Source organism: Anastrepha ludens, chromosome 5, assembly GCF_028408465.1.
Source record: "Anastrepha ludens isolate Willacy chromosome 5, idAnaLude1.1, whole genome shotgun sequence".
Classification (NCBI taxonomy): domain Eukaryota; kingdom Metazoa; phylum Arthropoda; class Insecta; order Diptera; family Tephritidae; genus Anastrepha; species Anastrepha ludens.
Window position 1 is genome coordinate 7,591,574 of NC_071501.1, and position 25,926 is coordinate 7,617,499.

Sequence of the window (25,926 nt, forward strand, 5' to 3'; positions counted from 1 at the left end):
AAAAAAATTAATCTCCATGGATGGCCCAATAAATCTTACGATGAGTCCAGAACAGAACAGATAGACGTAAAACTCAGTAATGATAGAATTTTTTCTTTAGTTCATTTATTTTATATTATTATAGTGCATGACGTCAGCCTCGACAAAATAGCGAAGTAATGATTTTCAGTAGACGCCTCCTTCGGTATTCATTTATTTATTTCAATGCACAATAGATTTCTTACAGACTAATACAATTAATTAAATTTTATAAAAAAATCGTAGTTAATATTAACATTAAAATCCATAATTTTAAAAATGTATAACTGTATTTATTGCACAATCGAGCACATCCCATAATAGGCTCATTTACTGAGTAATTGGTTTTGTTTGTTGGATGAGCAAACAAGCGACGATTTCTAAGACTATGAGGCGTAATATACTCTTAAAATTGGAAGAGATTTGTCAACTCATTGCAGTTAATGTTGCCATTAATAAAATTATAATCAAAAATTAATGAGAAGTATGTAGATTACTCTATCAGACAATGGCTGTAGGCCTAACAATTCTTGGCTGCTGATATAATTAGGAGGACCATTTGGTTGCTGTTATTGTTGTAGCAGCTGACTAACGATTTGGTCAATCAATCCTATTCAAAGAATGAGGTAAACAAATTTTGTGATTTTTCTAATTTTTTAGAACTGATTTTGAAGTATGGAACTCGCCTTGCGTAAAACTGAAAACGTATGCAACTGTAGCATGATGGCGAGAATAATGAGATGGCGCCTAAGTGCTGTATCGTTAGACTTTTTGATACGATTTTTCATGAAGCTTAATCATTTTTTATGCATCCTGCAACATATTTTATGTAACTTGCAACATTTTTCAGATAACATAAGCGGTGATCTCAGCTTTGAGCGTTTTTTGACGACCAGCTGCGCGTGTTTTTACCAATGGATCTGCACAATGGCCAAGCCTTACTGAATAGAGAGGTCAACACAGTTTGCCATTCTCAACTGGCAAATCGTAGTTAACAATATCGATAGTTTTCATGCAGCTAAAAAAAACACCCGATACAATTTCATTAAAAATATAGTGGTGTATTTATAATTTCGCAACAGAGTGCATATAAGAGGAGAACGTAATTAATAGTGAGTAGGGTAAGAACTATTGGAAAATCAAAGTAAAAGTTCTGAGTTTTTTTTACTTTCAACGTCTGATATTTCTTAGTAAATTAGATCTATTCCTGTAAAAAATATCCAATAAGTTTTTAGTAACTTAATTTCTGAGAATTCGCACTCAAAGAGAAAAATATCGAGAAAAGTACATGAACGCAAAGCTAGTAACAATTTGTAAGTTTTAAGATCAAATTGTTCGCGGGAAGTCACAAAAATTAAAATTTGTTTCAGTTGAGATGAATTAAAAAAATTAAAAAAATAAAGCAAGTAAAATGCAAAATAATGCAATAAAATGCACGCCAGAATTTTGACTCAATTTGCAAATTTTAATTCGGGTCTATTTTTATTTTGCGATCAGCTGTTTTTCTCACTTGCTCATTCTTACAAGTAAACATTTAAGCAGTAAAACTTGCAACTTTCCCTCAAAATGAAGTGCTCTCTCTCTCTCTTTCACTTTCCCCTACTTTGTATGAACACCAATTGTTTCAAATTATTTGCTTCATGAACCCTTTCTCATGTAAAATTCACCAGTTTCTTATATAGAAAAGAGAAAAGCGCTTACATGGTTTTAAAGTCACTACTTTTGAAATCCAGTAATGCTGAAATTAACTGCAGGGGATTTGCCATTTAATTGATAACATAACTGTATTGACAGCACTCGATATTCAGTCGCTCACAAAAAAAGCCCCACAAAACTCGTTTTCTTATCTGTAAGTACTTATGATTCATTTATTGATTATATCTAACTGTAAAATAGTACCGGCACATTTACAATGCCGGGGACTTTTTGTAAAGCCACATAGTAAACAGATATTTTACAAAAAATTTGTATATTTGGACTTAACTTTTATTAAGTTGCGTTCTTAATTTACAGATATGAGTTGTAAGTAGTCTAAATTTGCGTTAAAGCCCAGCAATTTAATGTCTGCATGTAGAAAGTGCGAAATCGACTAAGTTGTTGCAAAACAAAACCCCCTCATTCAATTGTGCCTTTGGATGTTCCACATTTATTCGCTTCAAAATCTTCCAAACCTACTCGAAAAGAGCGTAAATACATCATTCGCTCTCTCCTCATCCGATTTTTTACTATAGCTCTGGTACCATTCCACCACTTTCCAGTCCTTAAGTCTATCTTCCTCCGACAAATTCGCCACGCAAATGCTCATATTTCGCAAAAACTTATTTATAAATTCCATTTTTTTCGTTTTCAAATCACTGATCAACGCATCCAAACCATTTCGCTTAAGCGCTGCCTCGATGAGTACAACCTCGTTGGTGGGCGCATTCAGGGCGGTCGTGTTGTAGCGTTGCAAGATATCCTCAAATACATTGAAGGTGTGTATGGCAGCAACGATATGCAGGAAGCCATCCAATGCGGTAATATTCTTTGGCAGTGGTTTACTGCGCTCATGAGCCTCTTGAATATACTCCTGGAATGCTACTTTATCCTGATCCATGTTATCATTTTGAGCGATCACTTCGTCTTGTAACACCCTTTCAAGGAACGCACTACTGCACCTCACCGAATGATGAATATATTTAAAGACATCTACATAGAATTGAAATACAGTATTTTCAATTTCGGTATCAAAAACAAGAACACTTCCATTGGCAGGCGCTGTTGCAGTGAAGTGAACCTAAGGAAATATGAAAAGAAAAATAATATTAAAACATTAACGCAACATTTGATTTGTGTGCGAATTATAAATATATGTATATATATAAAAGTAGCTAAGTATGTATGTATGTATGTATGTATGCATGCATGCATGTATATGTATGTATGTATGTCAGTAGGTACTCACAGCTGTTGATAGTAGCACCAGTGTGCAGAGTAAAAGGACGGAAGTTCTTCCCATACTTAATTTGTATGACACTTCCTAGTTTTATTGAAAATTATATTATTGTTTATGCGTTTCAACTCTTATCACTAAATGTTAGCGCGATGTTCCCCTACTGAGCTTGCAAATAATACTAAAAAGCTTTGAAGACCTTTTTATACTAAAGATATACAATATTATGCCCAACTTGGACTCAGCCAATAGTGTCAATTCATAAACGTTATGCTAGATAAGAAATCGTATAACAGTGTAGTATGAGTATAACAGTTAGTCATCAAACTCTAAGAATCACCAATTTACAAAATTACAGGTGTACTTACGCATTAGATACGCCGTCTATTTGACAATGTGTGCGAGTATATATGTATGTATATATTTACCCTACAAAACAGCTGACTATCACATAAGCACTCATATTATCATCATCACTATCCTCATCCAACTACACATTTTCGTCCTAGCCATGGAAAAGTTCTGATAGTTTCCTCTTGTCGTTGTGATATTCTATCTCTATTTTACCAATAGCAATTTGTTATAACTGAAAAATATATCTACTACGCTCTAAAGGCAAGGCAACTAATCATTTTTATTCTTACAATGTAATAACTGCTGACAACTAAACTCCTCATTGTCATCATCACAAACTTCTCAGCACTAATAATCATACTTCTCATTTTTGTTATCAAAAATGAATCATCACTGATGGGCCAAACTACTCATTTTCGTGAAAAGTAATCAGACTGATGACAAAAACTCCTCATTTTCGTTACCATAAAATGTTTTATTTAGAAATATATAAAATTTATATTTTTTTATTTTCATTAGAAAACTTTACATACCAATTCGATGTTTCATCCACGGAGATTCGAACTCACGAATTTTCAAGTTTTAGCCAAGCATCTACTCATACTTTTTTCTGCATTTCATTTGACATTTTTTAATTTCAGACTAACTCAATTTGAACCATCGAAAGGTACCTAACCGAGCAATGCGTTAAAGTTACTCAGGCTTATTAGGAAAACGGGCGTTCAAATCAAAATGCATATCGCGCACTTCGTGATTTTTTCAGTCAGCTTAATCGTCCAAATGTGCGTACAATCGGAAAAATTGTGCAAAAGTTTGAGCAAACCGGGTCTGTAGGAGATGTGAAAACACCAGGGTATACTCGTACAGCTCGTACTGCAGAAAATATTGTTGCTGTTCGCGATAGTGGGGTTGAAGAGCCGTCCACCTCAACTCGTCGTCGTGTCCAACAATTGCACCTCTCACGCTCGTCGTTGATGAACATTAGATTTGCATTTACACGCTTACAAAGTGCAATTGACTCAAGAACTACAGCCTCTTGACCATTTCAAACGTCGTCAATGGTCAGAATGGTGGCAGGAAATGGCAACAGTGCATGACCAATTTTCGAAGAAAATCATCTTCAGTGATGAGGCATATTTTCACCTCAGTGGATTCGTCAATATGCAGAATTTCCGCATTTGGGCGAATGATAATCCAAGAGTGATCGCCGAAAAACCAATGCACCCACAAAGAGTTACTATTTGGTGCGGTTTATGGGCCGGCGGCATCATTGGGCCATATTTTTTCCAAAATGAGGCCGGTCAGGCAGTTACTGTGAATAGTGTTCGCTATCGTGAGATGATAACGAACTTTTTATGGCCCGAATTGGAAGATATGGTTATGGACTATATGTGGTTTCAACAGGACGGTGCCACTTGTCACACAGCTAACGAAGCAATGGCTCTTTTGCGCGAAAAATTTGATGGCCGAATAATCTCACGTCGCGGCGATGTTAATTGGCCGCCAAGATCATGTGATTTGACACCGTTGGACTTCTTTCTTTGGGATTATTTGAAAGAAAAGGTGTACGTCGATAAGCCAACAACAATTCAAGAGCTAAAGGATGAGATAATTCGACACATTAACGGCATAGAACCTAAATTATGCCTCAGCGTGATCGAAAATTTGGACTATCGGATGGAGGTGTGCCGCCGAGGCCATTTGGCCAATATTTTGTTCTATACGTAATTGAGCCATACCAATATTATCAAAATGATAATAATTTCTTAAAAAAATTGTATTTTATTCAAAATCAACACAGGCCCTTGAAACTTAACCACCCTTTATTAGAGACTAATAAAATACTTCTAAATGTGTCAGAATTTTTGTCGAAAGTGCTCAGCACTGTCTTGTAGGGTATCTTTTATGTATATATGTATATGTATGCACACATGTAGGGATATAGCTTAAAACCCCTCAAGAAAATATACTGGTGCCCAACGGGTGAACTTATGGTGCTCATTCAAAAACTCACTTAAGATGCACACGTTAAGTTAAGGGGTTGTATACCGTTAGAATTTTCAAAAAATCGGTTTTTTTTCGGTGCTACTAATTATTGTAATTAACAAATAAAATTCTGATTTATTTCAAACTAATTTCAACAACAAAAAAACAATACTTCAAAATCCCAACTTTTTATTCTGGATATGAAGTTTTCTTGTCCATTCAATTTTAATGACATTTTTTTGACATTTTTTTCGTTAAGGTGTTAAGAATTTTCTTCTACATAAAATTCCTTCGATCATAAATATTTGTATAAAAACATAAAAAAATGTATGAGAGTTTTTTAAATGCCAGGAATACGTGCGTGCACTTTTTATTGCATGATGTTTTTATTTTTAACAATAATAACAATAACAATAATAATAATAATAACAACAAATATCTTCAGGTAGAAAAGTATTTTCTTGCAACCTGTTAATGGTCTTTAGAAACGGAAATAGGCGCCATGCGCAACTTATCTATTTTCTATTTCTCGCTATCTTTTTTTGTCCTTTTTTAATTTTTTATTTTTATTTTTATTTTTTTTTTTTTGTTTTTAATTTTTTTTAAATTTATTTTTGTTACTTTTATTTATGTATTTTTTTGTTGTATACAGCCATCAAATATCCATTACCTAATCAACTCGCTTACTGATCAGACTCATCCGTGTCTACAAAATAAAGTTTATATCGGAAACCATAATGGGACCTATCCATCCATTTATTTTCCATATACGTTTCATAAACATACACCAAATCCTTCTCCTTCTCCCTGTCTGCCGGTGAAAGTGAGTTGAGATACTTTTCAAATTCATCTGCATAATGATTGCCAATTTCTTTCAGCAGCTGCATTTCTTCTTCATTGAATCCCTCGAAACCGTGAGCCTTCAAAGCGTTAGCCACGACATCATTTTCAGTGGTGTGACTTTCGTTTTTCAACTTGTGACGATTTGTAAACGTAAAAAAGTCCTTTAGAACCGGTTCAATGATTTTTCCGGACTGCGCCCTTAGAGCTTCATCTGAGTCCCTCACATATTTTTCGACCACAGCTCGTTCCGTTCGCATAGCTTCGGTGTCTACACTATTGAAAATCGGATCGGCCAGCAAGTCCTTGGCTATTTTATTACTGCCTTGAAGCAGGAATTTTAAATGCTTGGTTGTGCCTTCTTTTATCATCGCTGCGAGTTTCTCACGCTCACTCGATACCGGCAATGGCTTCGCAACGCGTGCGGCTACATCCTTTTCTTGTGCAATCGCTTTATATTCCTTATTAACGACCTCGGAGGAGCTTAGCGTTTGCGTCCTGGGCAAACAGAATCCAAGCTAAGAAATTGTAAGAGCACGAAAAATTATAAGTGGGAGGTGCCACATATTTTTTTCACGTTAGACAAACCTGGAAAAGTGTTGCGCACAATAGCAGCGATATTGTCTTCGACATTTTATCTATTCGGCGAATTAATTCTTATTTTCAACTCGCTCTTGGTCAAGGTTTAAAACGTACTGAGCACGGCAATGCTAATTCGCAATGCGTTTATGCCTGCAGATTAAAAAATTTTGCAATTGGTATTTACGTATGTATGTATGTATGTATGTAATCATACATACGAGGGTGGATCAATAAGCCTTTATTCATTTACTTATTTTATTTTCCAACACAGTCTCTTCTTAATGCGACACACTTCATTCATGCAATTCCAAACATTGCGAGATCCTTAAAACATTCCTTTTGAAGTGAAACATCTTAGGCGTCGATGGACGAACAAGAATGGAGAGTAAAATTTCAAGGCCAAGCAACGTTTTGGGATTTTCGTTCCGCGAGAGAGAAAAAAAATATAACGTAAAGGAAAAGGAGAGAGAGAGCTATACCTTATATATATCTTAGATACACTTTAGGCTATTTTTCCTGAGTTTTTCCTTGTGATTGCTAATTTCTAGTGAGAAATAACACTGCCTACTTTTTGGCGCTTGTTTGTTGGTGCAAACTTCAAGGAAATACATTTTTGGTGCCTACTTTTTGACGTTATATTCCCTTGGTGCCTACTGTTTGGGGCATTTTTTGGTCCGAATTTTTTTGCCGTTTTTTTTTTGGTGCTTACTTTTTGGCGCTTATTTCCGTTTCCTGACTAGTTGCTTGTGCGTACTATAAAGTGCTATCCATTCCGGCGTCGGATTTCTTGGTATTGCCTTGCGGTAATTTGTGCCGTTGCTGCGGTCCAGGAATCGCTGCGTTTGTGCGGGTGATAAATGCTCGGAGTAGTGCGCATTGTTGCCACGGTTTGTATCCTGCGTTTACCTACACCGGTCGACCCTCCTCCGTTTTTTGTAAATTTTGTCTATTTGTATCTTCTGCAAATTTTGAATTTAATTAGATATATATTCTTTCTCTTTCTCTCGCTCATTCTCTCGCGGGTCTCTCCCTCTTACTTTGACTGCCTTGAAAGTTTCACTTCTGTTGTGTGTACTACGCTACACGCACTTTTTTTTATCGGTGCCCTTCAATTATGCGAATCAAGTCACTTGCCACTGAGCAATAACTTCACAATTGGAAACAGGAAGCAGGCGCAGAGCACTAAGTCTGGAGAATACGGGCGTGTAGGCTAAAACAGCTCTTGGTAACCTAATTCACGTAATTAGGCCAGTGCGTCTGAAAACTTGTGCCAAACAATGGAACTTTTTTAATTGCCAAATGTAGTCGCGTTTGCTTCGAAATGGGTTCTAATGGTTCTAATATTTTCCAATTATTGGCCTCCAACCATATTCCCAACACGATGTATTGAAGGTGGCAATAACCGGGAACCAATACCCGTTCTCAGCGGACTTGAATGAAACAACTGATTTTCGGATGTAATGATACGAGTAGTACTTCCGTTTTCATTTCATTCTTTATTGTTTTTCATTTTTATTGTTATTAATCCTGCTGTGATATGCTTTTTGAGTTGCTTGCTCTCTCCCTCGGGAGTGTTTTCGGAGCCCATTGTTATTTTCATTTGCTCAGTCGTCTGCTGTTGTCGTGGGTGGGGATTTTTCGTCGTAAGTTCGTTACGCTTTGAGTTTTGGCTATAGCATACGTCTCAAAACCGTATGGTTAGATTTTGTGTAACTTTAGCACTCGATATCAATAATGTTTGAGGATTTCTTTTGTTAAAACAAGAACAATGGCCCGAAATGAATGTTTAGACGATACAAAAATTGCTGCGCTTTTACAAGGTTTACCCGAAGATTCAGATTCATCTGATAATAATAGTGAAACTGAAAATAGAGTATTTGAGAGTCAATGGCCTAAGCTGTTTGTACTCTATTATAGACATTAAGCTTTGTATTTTGTTTCATAAATAATAATAAAAGAGGTCGTCTGTAAAGTCGGTTTACTGACGATAGTTTAACGTGACAACGCCATAAAAAAATACTTATAAAATGGTTGCATTTTTCAAAAGAAAATTTTAATTTTATTTGTTTGATAGATATTTTGTATGGATATAGAGGAGGAGGTAAATGGAATTGCAATGGAATAGGTCAAGTTACATTTACACAAATGTGAAAAATGACGAAACATTTATCAAATTCATGAAAAATATATTATCAATTTCGATTGTGCATCAGACGTTAATAAATCAACAACACTAAGAGGCACCATCATCGATTTGCCTTTTTCAAGACACTTTACACTCGAAACACTCCCTTTCATTTCCTACTTTTTCTATCATCGTCCTATTCTCAACAGAGAAATGGTTCATTACCATGCACACAGGAAGAAGGCATTTGCAAATACAAATATGGGAATTTATTACATATGCGCATACACATACATATATATGCTCACTCAAGTAGGAGAGAGCCAGATGTCGAACGTTGCCGAATGCGGGGGCCGATTGTATTCTTTGTCGTTCGTTCCGCGCTCTCGCTTGCAGTTCAAGCAAGGTAACGACGCATGAACAAGATAACGACGATTGAGCAAGATAACGACATATTTTTTCGTGCGTGCAGCCGGCTAAATCGAATTATAAGACGTTATCACGTCAATAATAATGATAGAGTATTTCAGGATTATGTTCACAGCGATATAGAAGATGAGGATCTTTCGAATTGCAAGAGGTCCTCAACATACCCTTCATAGATTCTTATAAAATATATTGGCACAATAAAAAACCGCTAATTCGAAGATAGTATATGAAAACTTTGTCTAATTGAATGGCATCATGGATGGAAAAGCGATTAAGCTCCCAGCTTTTGAGTAATACTTTGAAGCGGAATATTGAAAATGCATTGCCGAAAACAGAGAAGAATCTGGACCCAAAAAAAAAAAGATTTTGTTTATGTGGTTCCACAAATGGAGGAACCTACAGTTTTAAACCCACTCCGAGCGGCAAATATTTTTTATGAGATTTATTTCATGGCAGAAATACCCTCGGAAGTTTGCCATTGCCTACCAAGGGGCGATCGCTATTAGAAAAAACTTTTTCTCCCATTTGCTGTTCCATGCACGGCGGTTCGAACCTAAACACTTCCGAATGATAATCATTAGGCCGGGTCGATTTGTTTTAGTGTCTTTTGTTGGGAGGCAAAAAAATTGCCTATTGCTCTGTGAAAATCATATTCTAGGGATCAAAGTAAGAAACTTTGCCGAAGGAACCATACCTCTAAAACGAATTCTGATGTCCCCCAATTTGGGTCGAACTTTTTAGTTTCTTTTCTCATGTAAAGGCCAAAAATGGTGATATTTTGAAATGATTGTATGGGGAACCCCCCAGGGGAGTGCCAGGGGGTGTGCCACTGGCATGGGTGGATCGGCCGTCCAAAGTTAGTGGGGGTCGGTCATACATTTGGCCTCGATTGGAGCACTCTAAATGGGTCAAAGTGGGATTTTTCGTTCGACCCAAATTGGGGGACATCAGAATTCGTTTTAGAGGTATGGTTCCTTCGGCAAAGTTTCTTATTTTGATCTCTAGAATACGATTTTCACAGAGCAATGAGCGATTTTTAAATCGACCCGCCCTAATAATCATGCACTAATCCATTCGGCTACGGCAACCGCCCTCATAGTAATAAAAATGTATACCCAAAATGGCTTTACTGCTTATTCAGTTGCGGTGTGTTTTGATGAATCAAAGTGACACGTCAGAAAAGCTCCTCAGATTACTCCTTTAAAGTTGTCAAACGATTGCCTTTTTCGTTAATTGTGAGCATACGCGGCACCCATCTTCTGAAAGCCTCTCCATATTTATGCAAAACAAGAATCACTGATCCATATGTTACTTATAGGCATTTTCAGGTCCGCACATCTTTACTCACCGATCGTGCAATGGCATATCGGGAATTTCATGGCCTCTGGGATTGACTTGGTGACCTCGATTGGGCTTTCGAGACGTTCGGCATCACTTGTGCCCGTACCCTCGCACTGGAATGAAGTATACCAGTGGCCAAAGGTGTCAATTGAAGATAAAATATATATTGCCAAAATACATTTGAAGCTTTTTTTCGATTTCCTTTATATTTTTTGGGCTCGAAAAATACTTTAATATTAAACCAGGCAATTCGCTTCTCTCCATTTTTACAAAAGCAACCATCGGCATCTGCTTCAAATGATGCAGTAGCTCATCAAGCTCTTCCGATACGGTGTGGTCCCCGATCGTCATCATCTATCTCATCTAATGGTGAGCGCAGAAAACATGCTGCTTCGACGGGGTTTGTAAGTGAACGGGATTTAAGGGGCACGTAAATAGGCAGCTAGTCAGAAAATTCATTCAGCAAATTCTTGCCAAGCTAGATGTTGGATTTGAATTAGCAACGGCATGCACTCTAATTTACTGGGACTTCTTGATCCACCCTCGTGTGTCAATATGCCCGAGTTTACATTAATGCATTTTGTGTGATCGCTTTAATTGATATTCTAATAAATTTTTCCCCGGAAAAATAGTGACTGACGTATAAAGGTCAAGTAGACGCATACACACATGCAGCGAGTGGGCATCAGCACATGAATTGAATCAATCAAAACTGTTTGAGGCAACGAATGTAGTTATGTAGAGGCAATGTAATTATCATCCTCCTCCGTTGTAGGCACATATGTACATATCTTAATATAATATTTCTTAATTACAGATGATGTCAAAATTAAAAGTTCCAATTAATCTAATCGAGAATTGGAAAATAACGACCTTTCCTGCCCACTTTTTGTACAGAAATTGATATTGCACAAGCTGCGGGCGCGTACTGTGGATCGAGTATGATGGCGCAGTCTTTTGATGGCGCCAAGGTGCTGGTGTGGAGTATGAGCTCCTTAAATTTCATACTGTTTGAAAGCTACTAAAGCAAAATTATATATAAATTCATCGATTTGTTTGTGTTTTGTTTGAAAAACATGTGTTAGACCTCTAAATCTCGTCGTCCGGTTAGTTGGAAAACTAACTAATACTAAGTTGTTATTTTGTTTGTTTGTTTGTTTAACAGTAATAGAAGCCCCGCCAGCGTAGGTCATATCACCGGTCGTCTTCGTCTAGCTCATCTAAGGGTAGGCCCAGGAAACATGCTGTTTCGACGGGTTGGGTCCAGAGGGAGACACCTCTCTTAGATGAGTCGGTTTTAAAGGGCATGTGAAAAGCTGGTTAGTGTCGTGCGGGGTGCCTTCACATGCCGGACATATGTTTGGTATGTCGGGGTCGATTCTGGATAAGTAGGAGTTTAACCTGCTACAGTATCCAGATCGTAATTGTGCCAGTGTTAGACGTGTCTCACGGGGAAGCTAGAGCTCTTCATCTGCTATAGGTGGTGGTTGGACTCCGATTACGGCATTCACAGTACGGGAGCTTTAGAAGGTGGGGACAGTCTCCCGTTGAATGTCGTTTATTGACTGTCTAAACACTATCTGTTCCAAAAAGTTTCTGTCAGTTTTGTCCTGGATTTCGTCGACGTAGTTTAAGAGATGTCTCCTGACGTGCCTGGGAGGCGGCTCAGGCTCAAGCAGGTGTGTGCAGGCATGAAACCTGCGGTAACATCCTAGGAGGAACTGCTTGCTGAGCAGTTTGTTATGCTCCATTACAGGGAGCATTTGTGCCTCGTTGTGAAGGTGTTGAACCGGGGATATCAGGAGGCAACCGGTCGCTGTCCAAATGGCAGTATTTTGGCATGTATGTAGCTTTATCCACTGCGTGTCACTAGTTCCAAGCGACCAGATAGGCGCAGCATAGTTCAGAACCGGCGACCAATTGCCTTATATGTCGATAGCAACAGTTCTTTGTCTTTGCCCCAATTGCTGTCGGCAAGCGATTTGAGGACCTTGTTGCGATTTTGGACTTTAGTAGCAATTGCGGAAGGAGAGCAAACTGGCAAAGGTTACACCCAAGATTTTGGGGTTGTTTACCGTCGGAATTGGTGTGTCGTCCACTTTTACCTTAAGGGGCAGTTTGATCTCCTTTGTACAGGTGGTAAAGAGGGTCGCCGTGGACTTTGTGGGGGAAAGTTGGAGATTCCTCGCAGTGAAAAAGCGAGAAAGGTCGGTGAGGTAGTTGTTCACTTTGGAACACAGGCCTTCGATGTCATTGCCCGACGCCATTATCGTATAGTCGTCAGCGTATGAAACCAGGAAGACTCCCTCTGGGGGGTTGGCTGAAGCTGATGTAGTTGTTATTTTCATGAAGTCCAGTTACTGCCCAGTTTCCAAACTTTTGTTTTACCTCTATTATTAAACTGCCAATCCACCTGCATTCACAACTTTACATATGAAGCCTGTATGAAGCTGATTTTATGGAACTTTCAGTGATGAGCTCCCAAACGTATGCAACAAATTTTTATTATGCTTTTCATTCCATAGAAATTTTTGTAGATACACAAAATGATCAGAAGGGGGGAGGGGGGTGTGCTAAGCAAATAAAAATGATCTCAAGAAGAAGCCATCGAAATAAAAAAGGAGAGCAAACTGTCAAAGGTTACACCCAAGATTTTGGGGTTGTTTACCGTCGGAATTGGTGTGTCGTCGATTTTTACCTTAAGGGGCAGTTTGATCTCCTTTGTACAGGTGGTAAAGAGGGTCGCCGTGGACTTTGTGGGGGAAAGTTGGAGATTCCTCGCAGTGAAAAAGCGAGAAAGGTCGGTGAGGTAGTTGTTCACTTTGGAACACAGGCCTTCGATGTCATTGCCCGACGCCATTATCGTATAGTCGTCAGCGTATGAAACCAGGAAGACTCCCTCTGGGGGGTTGGCTGAAGCTGATGTAGTTGTTATTTTCATGAAGTCCAGTTACTGCCCAGTTTCCAAACTTTTGTTTTACCTCTATTATTAAACTGCCAATCCACCTGCATTCACAACTTTACATATGAAGCCTGTATGAAGCTGATTTTATGGAACTTTCAGTGATGAGCTCCCAAACGTATGCAACAAATTTTTATTATGCTTTTCATTCCATAGAAATTTTTGTAGATACACAAAATGATCAGAAGGGGGGAGGGGGGTGTGCTAAGCAAATAAAAATGATCTCAAGAAGAAGCCATCGAAATAAAAAAGTTTATGAACATCAGTCTTAAGCGATTTTGTCTAAGTTTGACTAAGTGCCGCAGTCGCTTCTTTCCCAAAATATGGCTCGAAACTATAGCAACAGAAGTACAGAATATATGTAGGATTAGGCCTTGAAAAAACAGTATTAGGGATTTCGCGCAAATTAGTTATTTTTTAAGAGATTTAGGGTCTACTATATCGCTCGAAAAGTAAGCACATTTTTTAATTTTTTTTTGCAGCATAATAAATAAACTAAAATTCCGAAAAAGTTGCTTTATTTTACATATCACAAACTGTACAAATTATTATTTTTTATACGAAAGAAAAGGGCGGATGCATAGCTTTGATTTGGCGAAGTTCTTTTCCTAAGAACACGGAGCTGGAGAGACTCTTCCTGCAACAACAAAAGTTTACTGTAAAAAAAAGAATTCATTTTTTCACGGCTATCGATTTTTTTTAACAAATGATTTTTTTTTATGAACTGATTTCTTAAAAACATCGCATTTTAAAAATAAGGCTGCTATTTTAAAAAGGTTTTTCCACAATTTTTTATAAAAACTGTAGTGTTCTTATTTTTATTGAAGTCAGTTCAAGGCCGGTTTAACCATAAATTAAGTTATTGCTATAAATTATTTGCCAATATTTCGACCTCAATATATAACATTCTTCAGTGCTGAAAAACATACACCCATGGTCAAAAGTATTTGCACAAAATTATTCAAAATGTTTTCTAGAAAGTCTTTGTTTGCTGTTGTTAAGCCACTGTACTGGTAAATGTTGTTGTTGTTGAAATATTTTGAGTATGCAAAGATAACTGCTGCAAATTCAAAGACAACAACGGTATATTTCACAATTAAGCAAGCGTTTGAATTTATGCGAAACTTCAGCTTTGTGCGAACAATTTTGACTATGGCTGTATGTAAAGGGTTTTCCAATAATAGGTGTTATTTTGAATAGCCCGCTATTTCGGTAGGTGTCACTTTTGAAGCTGTCATCTTTTGATATTTGACAAGTAGAAACTACGCCATTAATAAAAATGAAACGATACATAGACAGTTCGTCAAACTCGAATATTTTTGGGTCATCGTGAAGCACCTTGTTAGACCTCCCACCACAATACAGAAATTGGTGAAACAATTCGAGCTGTTGGGACAAGTTGGAGATAGGAAAAATAAAACCTGTGCACGTCGCTCAAGAACAGCCGAAAATATTGTTGTTGTAGCCGAAAGTGTTGAAGAAAACCCAGGTTTGTCCATTCCTCGTCGTTCCTTGGAATTAGTCATTCCACAAACGTCATTACACCATATTTTGCATAAAGGTTTGGGTCTTAAGGGTCTTATAAAGTCCAGTTAACACAAGAACTCAAGCCGGCCGAGCATCAACATCGTGTCTTTGCTGATTGGGTCGTTGAAATGCATGAAAATGATCTGGAATTCCATCGAAAATCATCTTGAGTGATGAGGCCCATTTCCACCGCGGTGGCTTCGTCAACAAGCAAAATCGTCGGATTTGGGGCTCAGAAAATCCAAGAGTTATTGTTGAAAAACCTCTCTATCCTCAACGTGTGACTGTTTGGTGCGGTTTATGGTTCGGCGGAGTCATTGGACCTTACTTTTTCGAAAATGAAACTGGAGCAAAAGTTACGATGAATGGATTGCGCTATCGAGAGATGATTACCGATTTTTTATGTCCGCAATTGGATGGAATTGATCTGGGCAACGTTAATTTTCAACAAGACGGCGCTACATGCCACTCAAGCAACGAAAGCATTGATCTTTTACGAGAATAACACATCTTAATTAAAGAGATCTTAAAAAACTATTGAAAATATCGAAAAAACTCATCATCACCTGGAATTTAATTGTGGATACACAGTTCACATTCAAAATCAATAATCAAGATTTGTTCAACTTCAGAGTCCGGGTGGCTTGAGCAATGTCGTTTCGAAAAAAAGCTCTAAAAGTTTTCGATACGGACATATCGGACTAAAATGGGCTTGGTCAAAATTGAAATATTTATGCATTTTTCACACTTGTTGTTGTTGTTGGTATTGTTGCTGCTTGATGTTGCTTGAGTTGATGTTGTTTTTGTTTTTGTTGTTGTTGTTGTTGTTGTTTATGAAGTTGTTGTTGATGTAGCAGCTTGCTAAGCCCAGTCAGTGCGGTGTAGTCACCAGTCGCCTTCGTCTAACTCATCTAACAGTACACCCAGAAAACATGCTCTTTCGGCAGGTTGCGACCAGAGTGAGAGGGGTGTTAACAGAGTAGCTTTAAGAGGACATGTGAATAGGTGGTTAGTATCGTGCGGGGTACCTTCACATGCCGCACATTCGTTGAGTATGCCGGGATCAATTCTGGATAGGTAGAAGGTTAACTTACGACAATATCTCGAACGCAATTGTGAAAAGGGAACGCAGGTCTTACGAGGTAGTTGAGGCTCAGCAAGTAGAAACCACCCAATGGAGGCTGGCTTTCTCCCCAACAAGTCAAAAGGCATTTCTTCAACTACGCTAACGAAATCCAGGACCTACCACAACTACGGGACCAAAAAAAGTGCCGAACGATATTCATCGTGAGTCTCTTACCACCTTCCTAAACTCCCGACCCCCACATACCTGTACCGTCATTAGAGTCCAACAACCACTCATCGCAAATAAAGGGCATCAGCGGTATTAGAAGGAACTTCATCAGCAAGCGAGTGAAGCAGTAGGCTGATGTTATTTTTATCTATCCTGAAAGTTATAGTCACGGCTTATTTACATTTTTTGACCCAGATTTATTTTTTCAAGTACCTTTAAAGAGCTAAATAACATTCCTATGACAGAAAGTACTGAGTAAGATTAGCATTAAAAATCCCATACTTTTTGCTGAAAATGTCAGATTTTACACTTTTACAGTGGTACGGCATAATTCAAAACTTAAGTATTCAAAATTTAAGTAGCGACCCACGTAACACTTTCAACTGCGTGAAATGCGCCACAGAGGGGAATAAAAAGTTATTTGTTGCAACGTAGTAAGTTTCAGCTGGACTACTGTTGTTGCGTATTTTAGGCGGAATTATGGGTGTAACAATTTTGTAAAAAAAGATATAAAGAAAATTTTAGATTTTACTTTATGTGACCTGGTCTACGAAAAGGTACCTTACGTGCGAAAACAAGTTTTCGAGAAAAAAGCAGTTAAAGTTTAAACTTCTAAAAATTTTAAAGATCCTTTCACACACTATTCGAATCAACAAAAAAGTGAAAAATGATTTTTTGACACGTAAGGTACCTTTTCATAGACCAGGTCACATATATTTACAAATTGCTATCGATGCTGCAACAACCCTTTTATTAATGAAAGCCGCGACACTGATACAGTGTGATGCGATATGCGGAAATGATATCTACATTTTCACTGATAGCCAAGCGGCGATAAAATCCGTTACAATATAGTCGACATCCTCCAAGGTAGCCATGAAATGCTGCACATCTCTTAATGAGATGGATGAGTCATTTCACCTAAAGGCCATCGCGTCATTGAGGGTAACTGTAGAGCCGATGAAATAGCGAGACTCGGCCCCAAATTGACCGATGAGTACATAGACAATGACATAGAGATACCCTTACAAACATGCAAGCTACTTATCCTTGAAGAAATCATAAGAGCAGCGAAGGACAGTTGGAGTAATGACACCACCCGCAGAATCGCTCGACAACTGTGGCCGACTCTCAATGCTAAACGCACAGAAGCTCTGCTAAGCCAAAATAAAAACAATCTTAGCACACTGACTTCAGTCATAACGGAGCACTGCCTAGTAGGTAGACACGCCCAAAGGATGGGTGTGCCAGCACATGACTTCTGTAGAAGTTTCCTAGATGAGGAGGAGGAAGAGACAATCTGGAATCTACTGTGCCATTGTTCTGCTCTATCCAGAGGTACATTTACTATTCTAGGTAAACAATTTTTTAATGAGTTGGAAGATCTTAGTTCTGCAGAATTCAGAGATATTCTAAAATTTCTGAAAAGCACACACTGGTTTTAGGAGAAATAGGGGCAAGCTCCCCACGCGGCATCACAATGGGCTATGAGCCTGAGTGCGTCCCACAGGACAACCGCTTCAACCTAAGCTAGGTAGGTAGGTAGGTATATTGGCTGTCGTTTGACACACCTAGGCCTGCTGTAGACCCATTGTGATACCACCAGGGCTGTTCCCTCGCCTCACTCTATATCGTCCTCATTGAACCAACCTGTGGCTTTGATATATCTAACAAGACTTGTTACCTTTATATTGGCTACTTCTGCCAAGTTATTCAGGAAGCTTTTTCCTAAAATATTGAACCTTCTATCCAGAGCCAAGCGCCTGCATAGCAAGTATTCTATAGTCTCTTCTTCTTCGATGTCGTTACAGCTTCTGCAATAGTCGTTATTGGACGCTCCCAGTCTGCTGGCATGCCTGCCAATCAGACAATGCCCTGTTAGGACCCCGAGAAAATTTCTCATGTTTCTCCTGTTTAGTTTCAACAGTCGGCTTGTGCGGCTGATGTTCCATTCCGGTCACGTCATTCTACTAGTTGCACAGGTCAGGGACTGAGACCATAGCCTGTTGGCAGCACTGATAGTGTGTTTATCTATAAGCATCTTGCAAGTTGCTAAGGGTATAGGTATGTTTGTCTGGTTAGATCGGTAATGTGGTACCCAATCTCGCCAGTTCATCTGCTTTGCAGTTGCCTTCCATGTGTCTATGACCCGGCACCCAGAGCAGGTTTATTACAAAGTACAGTGATAGTTCTATCAAAACGTCGATACATTCTTTAACTGTCTTCGAGTTAATATTAGGCGATTTTAAAGCTTTAAGGGCCGATTGACTCTCTGAATATATGTTCATATCTCTTGTTGTGAAGACACTTTTATTTAGGGCTAGCTGGCCTTCCCTGATAGCCAATATTTCAGCTTGAAATACACTGCCTAAACCTAACCCAACCCTTTTATTGAAGTAAAAAAAGTTGAAAATATTCTATTTAGAAAAAATTAAACTTCCACCCTCCTTTTCTCCTTTCCTCCCCCTGTATGGTAGCGCAACAGACAAATTTTAAATTCTTGTTCGAATGGGCCCTCGCAAGGAGATGAATATAAATAGATTTTCCAAAAAGCAAACGAACATCATCTGATTCATTGTTGCTATCGCTTTTAGGCACTTAGCATAGCGGTGACTACATAAACTGAACGTTTCCAGAATTCTCAGCAGCATAGACATCATCCAGACGTAAAGAATTAGTTAAAGTTTTGAGCATTTAGTTTTAATTTAAAATACTAACATTTTGAAACATATTACATTTTTGAAAAATAACTAATCAAACAACAAATTACGGTTTGAATGTGTCGAAAAAGTTAGCATAGTGCTCTGCCTTCTTCTCATCATTCTTCTCGTTCTTGAATTTTGTGAACCAATCAATCAGTTTGGCCTCCTTGGCCGTGTCCTCTTCATTCAAGGTATCCAAATATCTTTGGATTGCCTTTTCGAATTTTCCAGATACCACTTTTAGTTCCGCCAACAAATCCTCCTCGAACCTATCCGAACCGTTATCACTGAAAGCCCGTTGAATCGTTTTCGTTTCATCCAAATCGGCTGGCATGTCGTTGGCATCCTGCAATATGTCGGTGAGTGTAATCATCGATTCGAACAGGGACAGCATGCCTTCAGCCTCGACTGTGTTTGTAGCGTCGTTAGTTTTCAGATAATCGGAAATACGACTAATATTCGCCTGCAGCGCGGGACTCTTTTCTGGGAGCGCTTCCAATTGTGCGAGTGTCTTCTTGAAAAGTGGACGCCCATTTTCCGTCGTATATTTGGCCAATCCAACTAAGTCTACAAGGGTGGTCGTCATCAATGATTGACGTCCTTTGGTAAAGCCTAACTTCTCGGAAGAGGAGAAATCTGCATCTTTGGCGTCGCTCGTTTGCTTCCTTTCGACTGCTACTTCGTCGGCATCTCGTCGCATACGTGGAATGGCGTATGCCTGCAAATCGAAGTTTAATATTTAAAACAAATAATACATACACATTTAATAGCTAAATTTATGTATTTGCAGTTATAATTTTTTTTACTTACTTGCATCAGCAGACATGCGCTGAGTATTAAAATGATTGAGCTCTTTGACATGATTGCACTTTGGATGATCGTCTCTGAATCGACTGACTGAATCGTACTGACTGCTGCAGCTGCACTTTTCAATTTATATTCGCTTGGAAAATTATAAAAAAGTAAACCCTTAATATGTCTCTGTATATATATTATAAATTTCAAGAAATTGAATTTCTTGGGTATATTTCTAATCACTAAAAATAAAATTCTAATTAAATATTCTTGCGATAGCAGTGACCTGGCCTTTTTCCATTCAGTGCCTATAAAACCTTATCTTTGTGCAACATTTCATTTATACTCTATTATGCATATTTATATATTATTTGTTTGCATATAGGTGTAGAGGTTTTGAAATGTGCTTTTATTTCACAGAAATCGGCCATACACAAATTGCTGATTAAAAAGTTCAAAACATACTAAGTATTGCGCGTAGTTGTTTGTTAAAAATTAGTCAGTTGTATTAAGAGATCGTTTGAATTTTCTTCTTCCGCCTATAAAGCGATTGGCGGGAACGTTGATTTTGATGCTGTTATGGTTTTTGTTGTTGTTGTAGCAGCATAAAAACTCCCCTTACAATTACGAGGAATGCAGCTGGAGTCACCGTCCGTGGCCGGATTGAAATCCCGGTCGTTCCGGTAAAGTAGCATCGACCGCGCGTTGGCGAGAAAGTCGTCATAGATTCTTAAAGACATTATTATTTGGGTTATTTCTGGTCAATTGGTTACTGACATGACGTCTAAAACATCGAAACAAACATTTTTTTTTGCTTATATGCCCATTTTTTTTAAAGTTAGTTCAAGTGTCCGAAATTTTTTTTTTTTTGGTATGTAATTAAAGGGTATATCGATTAATAAAAGGCTGCAGTAAAACTTGAACCGAGCCTTGCAGTCGCATTCGTGACGTAGCTGTGATCGGTGTATTTTTTTCAGTGCTCTGGTTCATTTAGCAAAAAGAAAAGGCGTCGTGAAATTAAAAGATACAATAGATAGTGACATTTTTTTCGCAGAATTCGGTGTATATCGCTGTAATAGTTTTCTCTGTGAAAACCACGCGTTTTTTTTTTATTTCCTGGAAGTTCTACCTGCAAAGTGAACGCAGAGAGTTTACTTACCGCAAAAGTGCCTGCGGTAAGCCGCAAAAAAGGTGATGCGATGGCGTCCTCAACGCCATCGAGATCGTGCTCAGCAGAGGATTTTGAGGAATTTTGCGCTAGCAATGAATCTCTGATCCATAAACCTGCTAGCAAAAAAGTGTTATAAATCTGCGAAAGACTAAAAATAAAGGTCGAATCGAGATTTTTAAGAAAAAAAGAGTGAAACATATCCTTGATCCGACCAAGCCACATGCTTCGGTTGAAAAGAGTGGAGTTCAGTCTGATGGAAATGAGAGTGAGGAGATGATGGACTTTGAGTCTGTGAAATCTTCGAAAGATGTTGGGGGGAGTGTACGGGGAGTGCAGCATTCCCAATATACGGGTGGGACATATAGCGTTTGCTTTTTGAACCACCTATTTATTTGAGAATGCTAACACAAATGACATGTCAAATGTATTCATAATTTACTTAAAGGTTTGACATTTACGACATGGGACGCTATACGCTTGAACAAAATTGGGAAATTTTTGAAAACCTATTTCCAAAGTGGTGAGTCTTCTTCTTCTTCCGCGGTTACAGTAAATGGCGAGCGTTACCGTGACATCCTCAACGAGTTTTTGTTTCCAAAAATTGAAGAGGATGACATGGACGACATTTGGTTTCAACAGGACGGTGCAACTTGTCACACTGCCAAAGTTACACTCGAACTTTTGGCTACCGTTTTTGAGTTCCGAATAATCAGCCGAAATTCCGATATCAATTGGCCGCCTCGGAGCTGTGATTTAAGCCCGTTGGACTATTTTTTGTGGGAAGCCGTTAAGGACAAATGCGGTTCCAGAGACGATTGGTGCTTTAAAACACGAAATCGAAGTTGCCGTTCATGAAATTGAAACCCAAACAATCGAAAATGTGCTTAAAAATTGGGTTGATCGAATGGCCTGCTGTAAGGCCAGTCGTGGCAGTCATTTGAACGATATTATTTTTTATTCATAAATGACAATGTTCAATCTTCAAAATAAAAAAAAAGGTTTGAAAAAATATTGATTCGTTCTTTTTTTTTAGAGCCGATTCAAAAAGCAAATTTTACATGGCCCACCCTAATGTATGGGCAACAGAAAGTTGCCAATTTTTGTGCATTCGCGCATTGTGTGCAAGACGTATGTGACGCCTTCGACTCAAATACACATAAGCTATTTTGTTGTCAGTCGGACTTGTTGCCGCCACGAACGAAGCGGACATGGGTCCTCCTAACTGGCCTATTATTCCATCGTCACTGCGATGTATATTGCAGCTAACAAGCAAAGGTGAATCAGTGAACCTTACTTCTGTGGCATACTCTGTATGGTGTAGGTGTGACTTTATGAGAAGCTTTCCAATTCTACAGGATGGATTCGCACAGCGTCGGTTTATTTAGTCATATGAACGAAACGAGTGATTTGAATTTCAGGCATCCCGATATGTACTACTTTTTGTATGCAGCTTTAAAATCGACAATGAGTTCAAGTGGCAGATTTATCATGGCAGAGCTATCACGACGCTAACTTTGCCCAATAAGCTTTACTTAATAGTAACTTTACTTGATAGTAAGCGTCAACATTTTTAAATATGTAGAGAAAAACAACAAATCAGTCAAAAACTGAGGGAGGTTTACAAATTTGACGGAGAGGATTTAGACAGGGCAACTAGGTGCTAGGGAGGACAAAGGCTAATTTTAGCGATTTTTCTTTTCACTCCTATTGTTTATTTTTTACCTTTGAAAATAGGTTGTAAAACAACAACAATATCGAATGAGCAAAAACGCTCTCTAATTCCAAGTTGTATGATATCCTCTTTCAATAAAAGAACCATAACTCCCTCATTTTTTTTCCGATTGCTTTGAAACTTTCTTTGCAGAATCCTACATTCTACGGCCTTTCCCAACGTGCAACAATTTTGAAAATTTTTTGTATAACAACAATAGAATCGAAGGAGAAACAGGGCTCTCTAATTTCAAGTTTTCAGTAAAAGTGACATGACTCTCTCAATTTTACGCCGATTGCCTTGAAACTTTCATTGCGCAATTGTACAAGACATCAATCAATAGGGTTGAAAATAAATATCGGTCAAATTGGCCTAAAGCCTCTCTAGCACCTATTTGTCTTATCTAAATCATTTCCGTCAAAGTTGAACAACTCTTTGCGCCTGATTTGCTTGAAATTGGTATACAAATCTACGGAAGCGTCAACGTCTAAGTTTATCTCTGCACATAGACAGATGGCATACATCCCCGCTTTCAAGATGCTTGGAAAACTACCCATCAGCGCAGAACGCTTGGTTCCGCGGTCATATAACCCAGCGCCTATGCCTTTTGCAGTCTTCGAGCCATCTGTGTACCAGTGGAGGGTAGACTCCTGGAGCTTCCTTTCAAGTGCAGGTCTACTTCAGTTTAACTTATCGTCCAGTTCAATTCTGAACTTCTTTTCGAATGTGATGACTTAAGTGATATCATCTCTGAATAGCTGGGTAAATGGGCGCACTTAGGCATTATAAGCAAACCTTTCGTGGTAGTAATGGAAGGCCAGCACACTTAAACGCTTTTTGATCTCACGAAATGCAGCATTCATTGTTCTCAGTCACGATTTTCCGCATCATAGAACGATTTGCGGCTGCACTTGTGGCTGTCATAACACAAGTATAAGTAAAAACATTTTTTTTTTTTTCATAAAGTGAGATGATTGGGCATAAACGTTTATAAAAACTAAATTTTTTACAATTTGAAAAAAAATGGCGCATCGATATTTGTATTTCGCACTCAGTTGAAAACAAAGAAAAAATAAAATAACAAAATCCAAATCAAAATATTGATATCACACAAAAATTTATTTCAATTTCACATTCTAAACTAAACATCATTCGTTTCATAGATTGAGAAGAAGCGGCGAAGTACTTTTATTTGGACCTCGATGCCCTTTGCTTCTTTATACTGATCGTACCAGTCGATCAATTGCCTTTCATTTGTCCTCTCTACCGCTGATAGGTGCGCCTTGTAATGACGCACTTTATCTCCAAACGATTTATAGAAATCTTCAAATATACTTAGTATTTCTTTCATCAAGTCATCCACGCCTGATTCCGCGAGAGCCTCTTGAATTAGTACTTCTGTGGCATTGGGTTCTTTCAACACTTGTGGACTATATTGGCTCAACACCTTAAGGAAATCGGTTATTGTGTCCAAGCTGGTAGTAAAGTACTCTGCAATCGAATAAATGTCCCCGGCGGTTTTTTTACCATACGTAGTATCCGCTTCTATGAACTTTGTGAAACTCAGCTTGACTTCATCCACATATTTAGCATCCACTCTTGAGACTAGTCTGTTTTTAAGGAACTTTTTAGCCACCGATTTTAGTTCTTTTGTTGCGGATTTGACAAATTTCGTGTAACTTTTCAAAAATTCACTCAACAATATGTCGCGCGTGACATGTTCCTCGGAGGATTCACTAGAGCTAGAGCTGGAGCTGGAACTGGAGCTTTCATCGCTGGCCGATCGTTTGTGTAGTCTGTGGTGTTCAGAGGACTCTTCGGAGGAGGAGGATGAGCTGCTACTATCACCGCTTTCGCCACTCTCGTCTCTCGATCTTCTGGGCGTTGTTGAAACCAACTAAAGGAGTATGAAATGCGTAATTGGATTTATTTCATTGTCGTTTTTCATACCTGCAATAAAATGCAAGAAATTAACAGCAAAATTATCGCCTTTTTCAACATTTTTCCACTTTCTCTGTACTATTTCTCAACAACGTCTCGAATGTTGAAATTAAACTGAACTAATTTCTAAATTGTTTGCTTAGTTATATGCCATTTACTTTCTAATGCAAACTGTTTTAAAAAGTTGCTAGCTTTCTAATTGTATTGCTTTAGATTTTAATTTGATAAACCTGCACGCTACATTCCGTACAGGCTAGAGGTGAAAAAGATAGAGACAACGTAAAGATAAGACGTAAAAGTAATTTGATTCCAGCTTGGATAAAGATAAAGATCTAGGAAGGATGACATCCAGATTGAGACTATTCAATATTCTAGTAATGGGTTACGCAATGGCGTATAATTTAAATAATTTGATTGAAAATTCTTGAAGTGAAAATATACAAAGTTTACTCAAAAAGTAAGGTGGCTAGCCACATCCTACGTAACCGGAACGACCCGGATTTATATCTGGCCAAGGACTGTGACTTCATCACCGTTCCCCGTATATGTATGGGGAATGTTTATGCTGCTACAACAACAACAATAACGTAACTGGCCCATTCGACATCGTTTTTTCCCACGACAGTCGGTTCTACGTTACCGGAACGACCCGGATTTATATTTGGCTAAGGACTGTCACTCCAGCAGCATTCCCCGTATGTAAGTATGGGGAATGTTTATGCTGCTACAACAACACCAACAACAACGTTTTTTAGTAACTACGAGGGCGGGTCAATAAGTCCGTGACTTTTTGTATTTCTGACCTCTTTACTGAAAAAGAAAAATCACAGTCCACCACAAACGCAATCGTGTAACAACTTCACAGGGGTTTGGCGTTGTTTAATATGGAGGAGTTTTTGCGCCGTTTTGTAACCGTGGACGAAACATGGATCCATCACCACACACCAGAGACCAAACAACAGCCGAAACAGTGGGTTTATAAGGGTGTATCGGCTTAATAAGCACACGAAATTCAGTTTTTTCCATTTTCTCCTCAAATTACTGGATAGTCTGATAAAGGTAGCTGTAAAACACAAACTAACTGACGCAGCACGTTCAAATTTTGACAGGAGTCAACTGACAGATGCCTGTTGACAGGAGCAGTATTTCTTTTTCAGTAAAGAGGTCAGAAATACAAAAAGTCACGGACTTATTGACTTATCGAAGTCAGAGCAAA

General features: G+C 38.4%; 4 protein-coding genes across 4 annotated transcripts; all 4 read right to left on the minus strand.

Annotated features, from left to right (window-relative positions):
- Window positions 1-1,365: 1,365 nt before the first annotated feature.
- Window positions 1,366-3,126, minus strand: LOC128863227 (uncharacterized). Its single transcript, XM_054102278.1, has 2 exons — window positions 2,963-3,126; window positions 1,366-2,794 (listed from the first exon to the last, which is right to left on the minus strand). The coding sequence occupies exons 1-2, from the start codon at window positions 3,014-3,016 to the stop codon at window positions 2,174-2,176; spliced, it is 675 nt and encodes a 224-aa protein (XP_053958253.1). The 5' UTR covers window positions 3,017-3,126; the 3' UTR covers window positions 1,366-2,173.
- Window positions 3,127-5,644: 2,518 nt separating this feature from the next.
- Window positions 5,645-6,835, minus strand: LOC128863181 (uncharacterized). The gene is made up of 2 exons (XM_054102181.1): window positions 6,719-6,835; window positions 5,645-6,648 (listed from the first exon to the last, which is right to left on the minus strand). The coding sequence occupies exons 1-2, from the start codon at window positions 6,761-6,763 to the stop codon at window positions 5,974-5,976; spliced, it is 720 nt and encodes a 239-aa protein (XP_053958156.1). The 5' UTR covers window positions 6,764-6,835; the 3' UTR covers window positions 5,645-5,973.
- Window positions 6,836-19,068: 12,233 nt separating this feature from the next.
- On the minus strand, window positions 19,069-20,013 carry LOC128863071 (uncharacterized). Its single transcript, XM_054101980.1, has 2 exons — window positions 19,903-20,013; window positions 19,069-19,810 (listed from the first exon to the last, which is right to left on the minus strand). The coding sequence occupies exons 1-2, from the start codon at window positions 19,951-19,953 to the stop codon at window positions 19,157-19,159; spliced, it is 705 nt and encodes a 234-aa protein (XP_053957955.1). The 5' UTR covers window positions 19,954-20,013; the 3' UTR covers window positions 19,069-19,156.
- A 3,848-nt stretch (window positions 20,014-23,861) lies between these two features.
- On the minus strand, window positions 23,862-24,843 carry LOC128863254 (vitellogenin-A1-like). Its single transcript, XM_054102340.1, has 2 exons — window positions 24,720-24,843; window positions 23,862-24,666 (listed from the first exon to the last, which is right to left on the minus strand). Exons 1-2 carry the CDS (start codon window positions 24,768-24,770, stop codon window positions 23,911-23,913), a joined length of 807 nt encoding a protein of 268 aa, XP_053958315.1. The 5' UTR covers window positions 24,771-24,843; the 3' UTR covers window positions 23,862-23,910.
- Window positions 24,844-25,926: the final 1,083 nt, after the last annotated feature.

What these genes read in the sequence shown, in the direction of transcription:
- LOC128863227 (XM_054102278.1), bottom strand. Translation starts at nt 3,016, where the DNA reads ATGGGAAGAACTTCCGTCCTTTTACTCTGCACACTGGTGCTACTATCA. An exon ending in TGGTGCTACTATCAACAGCT is followed by an intron (nt 2,795 to 2,962) that starts GTGAGTACCTAC and finishes ATATTTCCTTAG; the next exon opens with GTTCACTTCACTGCAACAGC.
- LOC128863181 (XM_054102181.1), bottom strand. Translation starts at nt 6,763, where the DNA reads ATGTCGAAGACAATATCGCTGCTATTGTGCGCAACACTTTTCCAG. An exon ending in TGTGCGCAACACTTTTCCAG is followed by an intron (nt 6,649 to 6,718) that starts GTTTGTCTAACG and finishes ACAATTTCTTAG; the next exon opens with CTTGGATTCTGTTTGCCCAG.
- LOC128863071 (XM_054101980.1), bottom strand. Translation starts at nt 19,953, where the DNA reads ATGTCAAAGAGCTCAATCATTTTAATACTCAGCGCATGTCTGCTGATG. An exon ending in GCGCATGTCTGCTGATGCAA is followed by an intron (nt 19,811 to 19,902) that starts GTAAGTAAAAAA and finishes TTCGATTTGCAG; the next exon opens with GCATACGCCATTCCACGTAT.
- LOC128863254 (XM_054102340.1), bottom strand. Translation starts at nt 24,770, where the DNA reads ATGTTGAAAAAGGCGATAATTTTGCTGTTAATTTCTTGCATTTTATTG. An exon ending in TTTCTTGCATTTTATTGCAG is followed by an intron (nt 24,667 to 24,719) that starts GTATGAAAAACG and finishes ATACTCCTTTAG; the next exon opens with TTGGTTTCAACAACGCCCAG.